General features: G+C 40.3%; 1 protein-coding gene across 1 annotated transcript; it reads right to left on the bottom strand.

The window, feature by feature from the left end:
* Nucleotides 1-702: 702 nt before the first annotated feature.
* Nucleotides 703-7,405, bottom strand: LOC119575304 (the record flags this gene model as incomplete). The annotated part of the gene is given in 8 exon segments (XM_037922848.1): nt 703-1,218; nt 1,343-1,458; nt 1,555-1,764; nt 3,526-3,664; nt 3,945-4,087; nt 4,302-4,476; nt 4,726-5,158; nt 5,384-7,405. Coding segments are annotated over 8 exon segments (1,788 nt in total), but the record flags the coding sequence as incomplete, so codon positions are not given.
* Nucleotides 7,406-7,759: the final 354 nt, after the last annotated feature.

The following is a 7,759-nucleotide window of genomic DNA, read 5'->3' as shown; positions in this document are numbered from 1 at the left end:
CAACCGCACGAAGATGTTTGGTTATTTTATACTGTGTATTTTTGTAATAATAATTATTATTTTAATTATTATATATTATATATATATATATATTATATATATATATATATATATTATATATATTATTTTAACTATTATATATATATATTTATATATATAATTATATATATTTATATATTTTTTTATTTGTTACATATATATTATATATTAATATAAAATTTTATATATTATAATATTAATATTTTGTATTATTTGTATGTATGTGTGTATGTATGTGTATGCACGTGTATGTGTATGTTATATAAATGTATTTAAATGTCATAGATTAGATTAGATTAAGTAATTAATTTAAATTTAGATAGATGATAGATACAGTATTTAAAGGGTTTAAAATACTGTTAATCATATATTTTTTTTGTGTGTGTGTGTGTGTGTTTATATATGCATATATGTATCACCTGTGATAATATGTATCCAGTACACCACATAATACTCGATTACCCGTATACCCATTTACAACGAAGGAAAATATGAAGAGAGAAAGGATGAATATAAAAAATTATATGAATGAACTTCAAATAAAAGACAAAAATGTAATTACAATTACTATATATCTATTATTGAAATGTTTTTATAAAATTCGATACTTCCCGCCTTGCAATGCGCTCTTTTCATCTATAAGTACCGTTTTCTCGTAGTCACGGTCGTAAATGCAGTCGTATGAACGCTCTCTGTGGTCGTTCCTGATGCTGTTGAGTTTGAAAAGCGGACAGAAACTGGTCCTGATTCTGCTTGAGTCACCGTAAAAGATGAAACGTCCCTGGGATCCGTTTTCTGTAATTTCGTTGTTGTCGCGCCCATTTTCTTCGTTTCTGTTGTTGCCATTCCCGTTTTCTGTGGGTTGGTCGCACTCGCAGTGGAGCTCGAAGCGGCCGTCCCTGCGTCTCCTCGGTCGGTAGTCATTCCTCCTCCCTGCGTGGTAGTAGCTGCAGATGGCGTGGTGGTTGCCGGGACTCTCTTATCAGCGCAAAACGATTCGTAATTTTGCGGTTTCTCATTGCTGAGTTCCTTGCCGAAGAAGCTATCAATTCCGAATCTCCTGGAGCACATGAAGCGTTTCGAACCCGAAGGGTAATAGATTCCGAACCGGTCTCCTTTCACCCACAGGTTCAGATCGGCTTCGTCGCACTCGAGCTGGAAACTTTCTCCGTGGCATCCCTGGAAGGACAGAGAGGAAGAAAATATTTACCTAACCAAAAACAATACTACTCGATAACCTCTTTGAAAGACCCACATCTAGACTCGTTTAAAACCAAGACTTTTTCTCCGATCTAATTCTCACCCGCACGCGGTAGGTACGAGGCGTGACTTCATCGGCTGTGACGTCAAGAAGCTGCGGGTCTCTGATCATCGTCACATTGGTGTCTAGGCTGACGATGACGTCACATTCGGGACCTCCTTCATGGGAAAAGAGGTTGATAACGAGGGTATTTCCAGATGATTTTGAGGTTACAACCACGAGGTTATGATGAAAATAGGCTTTAAGGCATTCACCTCCGCACGGCGCCTCCTCCCCCGCCGAGCCGCCACAAGTACTCGTCTCGTTGGTCAGGTCGCAAGGCTGCAGGTCGGCGGCAGCGGTCACATTGTAAACAAGACTGCACGAAGGACCAGACGTGGGCAGGAGGTCCGTGCAGTTGCGGTGTTCGCTGCCCCCAAGCACGAAGGGAAAGCGACAGGGGGAGCCGCCCATAGTTTTGCACACTAGGGGTTGGTGGGGGGGGAGTGGAAGGAGGAAGTTAATTGTAAGGTTTTTTTAATATTTCATTAGTCATTTACATTATCGTCTTTATTATCAGTGTTGTTATTATCATTATTACTGCTACTACCTTTATTACAATAAATACTATTATTATGTTTCTCATTATCATAACCATGGCCATTATCATTTTACTGCAACTATGAAGGCTATCATAATCATGACCCTCACCATTATCATTACTACTTCAACTATAATTATCATCCATCAAAGGGTTCACGCCGACGGGGGCGCATGGCCGCATCCACCCTTCGCTTCCTACAACAAGGGTCCCTCATGGACGAGTCTCCAGTCTCTCTCGGCCTATCTCTACTTCCTCGTGACAAGTCTCGTCGAGCTGCTCAAACCATGACCTCCTGGGACGTCCCACGGGCCTCCTCCACCCAAGATTGTCTCGCAAAGACATCTGATGGGCAGGGTCGTCCACAGGGAGACGAGCTAGGTGCCCATATAGCCTGAGTTGGCGATCCCGGATTATGCAAGTAACAGGTCCCATGCCAATATCACGGTGTAACCGCCGGTTGGACACGTGGTCCTGCCAACTGTACCCCACGATCTGGCGAAGAGACTTGTTACAAAAGGTATCAAGATGAGACTCCAAGGCACTAAATAGCGTCCAGGTTTCGTTTCCATAGAGCAAAACTGGCAATATCAAGGCCTTGAAGACACGCAGCTTGGTCCTTCTGCATAGGTACCAACATCTCCAAATGCTCTTGTTGATCCAGTTCATGGCTCCTGTTGCCAGACCAATCCGTCTGTTGACTTCTTGGTCCGACACCCCAGAGACCAAGGTATGTAAAGCTCTCTGTGACTTCAACGTCCTCACCACAAGCATGGATCGACTGAACAGGTTCCCCTAACAGACCCCCAAAGTCCTGAATCTTGGTCTTGGTCCAGACCTCTAGGCCCAATGGCTTCGCCTCATTGCTAAATGCATCAAGAGCTCCAACCAGTGACTCCAGGGACTCAGATAGGATAGCAACATCATCGGCAAAGTCAAGGTCTAAGACCTTGATATTACCTAGTGTTGCCCCACGCTGACTTTGGCTGGTAGCTCTGCTCATTATCCAGTCTATGCAGGTGTTGGAAAGTGTTGGTGCAAGGACATAGCCTTGTCTCACCCCTGAATTAACAGGTTTGCTATTACGCCAATAATCTGTGTCGGAATTATCTTGAGTCTCAGGATCTCCCATAGCAATTCTCGATGCACCGAGTCAAACGCCTTCTTGAGGTTGATGTAGGCTGCAACAAGCCACAACCAAACTCACGACAGCGTTCCACAATTACTCGAAGCGCTAATATTCGGTCTCTTGTGAACTTGCCAGGAGTGAATCCAGACTGCTCCGGTTTCTAGTGAATTAGTAGGTGGTTGCGGATCCATTTCAAAAGAATATGGGCGGAAACTTTGCCTGGTATGCTGAGCAGTGTAATGCCACGGTAGTTGCTACAGTCCCAACGATCCTTTCCCTTCCAGAGAGGGATGACCACGCCCCTCAACAGGTCAGGGGGAATGGTACCAGACTGCCAGATGGCAGTCAAGACTGCATTCAAGCCCCGAGCCATAGGTTCACCCCCAGCCTTTAGAAGTTCAGCAAGGATATCACATATGCCTGCAGCTTTCCCACACTTCAGCTTGGAAATCATTATCATTATAATCATCAGCATCATAATCCTTAGCCTCACAAAACACCCAACATTTCACTCACCAGGAACACAAAGGGGAATCGAATAATGTAAGTCACAAGTGTCAAAACTCGTGAACACAGATCGCGCGTATCCTTGACTATAGAACATGAGAGACCGCCCGTCATGGCACGTGAATGTGACGTGGCTTGTGGAGAGACCCTGGAAAAGGATTATTTATATTTGATAAATGGGGGGAAAAGGTGTTCTGCATTTTTCCAAGTTTATTTCCGAAACGACGCGTTTGTTCTAATGTTATATTTAGCAGGGAAAATTATATTTATAGACGATTTGTATTTCTGAAAAGATTGCAATCCATAAAAAAAAAACATATATCCAACATCAATTACCAAAATAATATGAACATATTTAACGAAAGACATATGAACATATGCAATGAATTGAACTTGAAAAATCTAACAAAGTCAAGGAAAAAACTTACCAGGACAAGCAGCTGTTCATCTGTCCTAAGATTAACATCTACGCCTATTTTTGACATCCCCGCAAGCGACCACACAATCACATCTTCAGGAAAAGTAACTTTCGTGTCCCTGGCGACATGGACGTGGTTTCTGCACACGCGCTCTGGAAGAGGTTTCGCCCGTTTACGTGGGATTAAGGCATCTCAGTTGTTTGTGAAACGGATGTTGAAGGTATCACGAGAATGCGAGCGTCCCTCTCTTTCCTGTACGTGTGCGTGTGTTTGTGTTTGTGTTTGTGTACGCACGCACTCACTCACTCACACACGCACACACACGCGTGTGCATGCATACGTGTGCGTGTGCGCGTGTGAACTAACCTGAGTAGCATCCAGCCCACGGATGATCCAAGGTTTCATTGACATCCAAAGCAGGATCGACTAGTACCCACGCCCCTTGCTGGCAACACACGCCCACACTCTCGTAGGTTTTACTGGAGAGCGTGAAGACGCCTCCCACAGGACATGTGATCTCTGCGCAGGTTCCTTCATCACCCTGCAGGAAGCGTGGGAGGAGCGCTGATGTTTTGCAAGGAAAATGTTTGTATTTGAAACCTGGGATTTACTGCGTGTGCATTCCTTCTTAAATACAGGAATGCAGTTATCTTTGAAGGAAGTAATGGATGGGATAGAAGACAAAATCGAGAAGAAGAAAAAAATATGAAAGGAGGAACAACTGTAAAACATAAATGAAGAAACACAATAATCAAACCAGAATAAGTAGACTATTCAACATTTTTCTTACCCAAAGGCCACCGGTTTCTGTAATCTTTCCTGTGGTCCGAACAGTCTCCGGGGGCCCATACAGTAACGCTGAAAGGTTGGCAAAACAACTGTATTTCTCCTGCAGCGGGATCTCTGCTGTTCTCGCTGCCGTGCTTGTTATGTTCTCCTGCAGCAGTGTTGTTGCTGAAGTTATTGTTCTCTCAGTTTCTGTGGTGGTCGAACCTGCGTTTGAAGGCTCTGCTGTTTTTGCTGTTGTTGGCGATTCTGTTGGAGTTCCTCTTGTGGCTGAAGTTTCTGTGAGTGGTACTTTAGTTGTAGTCGATGTTGTGGCTGAAACTTGCGTTGTAGATGAAGCTTGTGTTATGGTTGACTTCACTGTGGTATCACTCGCAAAAGTCGGATGAGCTGATACCAAGGTCAAGATGAAAATCATCCCCGCTGCTAAGTTTCTCCTTAAGAAGAAAAATATAAATGTAGACAAAAGAAAGAGAGAGAGAAAAGAAGTAATTCAAGAAACAAAGAAAACTATTAGTTCCTCATCAGGCATTACTCAATATTTTACTGTGAAAAAAAGGATTAACATAAGCATAATAAAATATGCATTGAATAACTATTCATAACCCAATTTTTTCTTCTTAATTAAATAAAAAAAAAATCAATACAATCCAAAACCTCACCTTTTTCGAAATAAGGTCCAAAACTCCATTTTCTTCCCCATGTCCGACCCTCGCATCCAGTAACAAAAACACGTAAAATCCTTTCAGTTCACTCGCTTCCCATTTTCCTTCCACTCTATGAGAAAGACTTGGACCAGACTTGGAAGAGAGCTTCCTTCCGCTTCCCACCGTTAGCACGGCGACACTGATTCGTTTCACTGCAAAACGCGGGTTCGAACCGAGACATTTAGCTCCGGAACCCCACTGAGGAGTTGTCAGGATAATGGAGAATGTGGTTCTTACTCTTTTACTGTTCGCTCTTTTATTTTATTTGATTATTTATATTAACCTCAAGATAATTTGAAGAGGATATTGCTGTTGCTATTTTACCTTTTTTTGATGTCAAGAGAATTTATTGCTTCGGCATTGCTGTGGAAATGGGTAGGCAAATCGTTGTGCTTAATTTGCCATTGATTTACTGCGTGTGTTGTTCCTTTTGGAGGGGCAATATTTCATCAAAACAGATAGAAAGATGTTTAGCATTTGCAAAGTATTTCGTTTTCCCTCATTATATAGAATTCACGAAATTCATTCCCAGATCACATTTCGGTTTTGTAAGGTAGACTTTTCGTGTGATACGGTCCGGAAACCTTACCTCATAAAAAATTAACGACTCGAAATACCTTAAAATCACACTGAATTATCATTAGTTGACCTGGAAATTCTTTTTATTAAATCGTGACATAAATTAAATGCCCCTAATGGACCTCGAAATGCCCTCAATTGATCTCGAAATACCCATATTTGACTTCAGATTACCTTAATTGCCTTCGAAATGCCGAACAATTCTGTCTTGGGAACAAACGAATCGCCACTCTTGTACAGAGCACCAAGCAAAACCTTATCACATTAGTCATTGCGACAGGACAATATACACTAGTGGCACAAGTAAGTGGTTCTCATTCATAATCGCCGAGACCTTTGGAACTCGACCAAGGAAAATAAATGTATAGAATGGCGAAAAAAAAAATTTTTAATACTAGTCGATGTTGACGGCTTGAACCAAACAATGAGTGTGATCTTTAGACTTTCGCAAGGCAAAGGGTATGAACAGTAACATTTCTCCGCCAAATTAATGCAAGATAAAGGCAAGAAAGTGTGCAATGCCAAGATGAATTATCAAGTCACAAAATAGAAACATGGTTTATTGTACATCGATTTTCGAAATGCTTCGAAGGCTATTACTCACAACTGCTTTGAAAATATTTTGTTCAGATACAATCGGTTGTTTGATATGATTTTGATTATTTCCGAATTCGTTATTTGCATAGAAAATCTGATTTTTGTTAAAGGGTACTTGACCATTTGTACCATTATGCTCATGCATACGTGCGTGCGTGCGTACGTGTGCATTAAGTGTCTATGTCCTACCTAACCTTACTTTACCTTACCTATTGTCTATATCTTATCTAACTGTTCTTATTTACTTTTTTTCTCTCTCTCATTCACCATTCGTCCGATTTGGAGATTCCTGAGCAGCCTTGTTCGCCACATTTTATTCTCCTTCTCCCTCTCCCTCTCCCTCTCTCTCTTTCACTTATGAGGAAGATTCATTATCCTGAGACGCAACTAAAAACCAAAATCCCGTTACACAGTAACCTTTTCACCATTGTTGTGAACCTAAATTCCTTTATGCATTTTTTCTTTCTTTTCTTTACTTTTCTTTCTTTCTTTTCTCGCCGTTTTTAAACTATCTTTTAGCTTTCTTTAGTTCTCCTGTTGGATTTCCCGTTACTCTCTCGGCCATCCTTAACTCGTAGTCATTAGGCAAGTCGTTGCTTGCCTTTCTGTTCCCCGTGCCTTCGATGTGATCTGTGGTTAAGATAAACAGGAAAAACATTTTAAAAATTATTATCTTCATTATCACCACCACCACCATCATTATCACAGTTACCATCATCACCACCATCGCCATCATCACCATTTTTATTATCATTACTACTATTATATGATAGTTGTTGCAGTTATTGAATAATCATTATCATTTTCATCATTGTCATTATCATTATTATTAATGGTAGAATGAGTATTTAAATGATGTTTATGATTTTTTTTTTACATTGTTATTATCATTATTATTACTTTTATTGTATTTGTCGTTATTGTATCATCAATTTTATTTTATCTTTTTTATTATTATTATCACTATTATTATTATTATCATTATTATTATTATTATTATTGTTATTATTACTATCATCATTTTCATTATTGTCATCATCATATATGCTAGAATGATGATTTAAATAAATGATAATCATTATTTTTTAGAACATTATTTTTTTATCATTATGATTATTGTCACTATTATTATTATTACTATTACTGTTACTATTA

The sequence above is a fragment of the Penaeus monodon genome, chromosome 7, assembly GCF_015228065.2.
Source record: "Penaeus monodon isolate SGIC_2016 chromosome 7, NSTDA_Pmon_1, whole genome shotgun sequence".
NCBI classification, from domain to species: Eukaryota; Metazoa; Arthropoda; class Malacostraca; order Decapoda; family Penaeidae; genus Penaeus; species Penaeus monodon.
The sequence above is the reverse complement of the archived record's forward strand: the minus strand, read 5'-3'. Positions and strand labels throughout refer to the sequence as shown.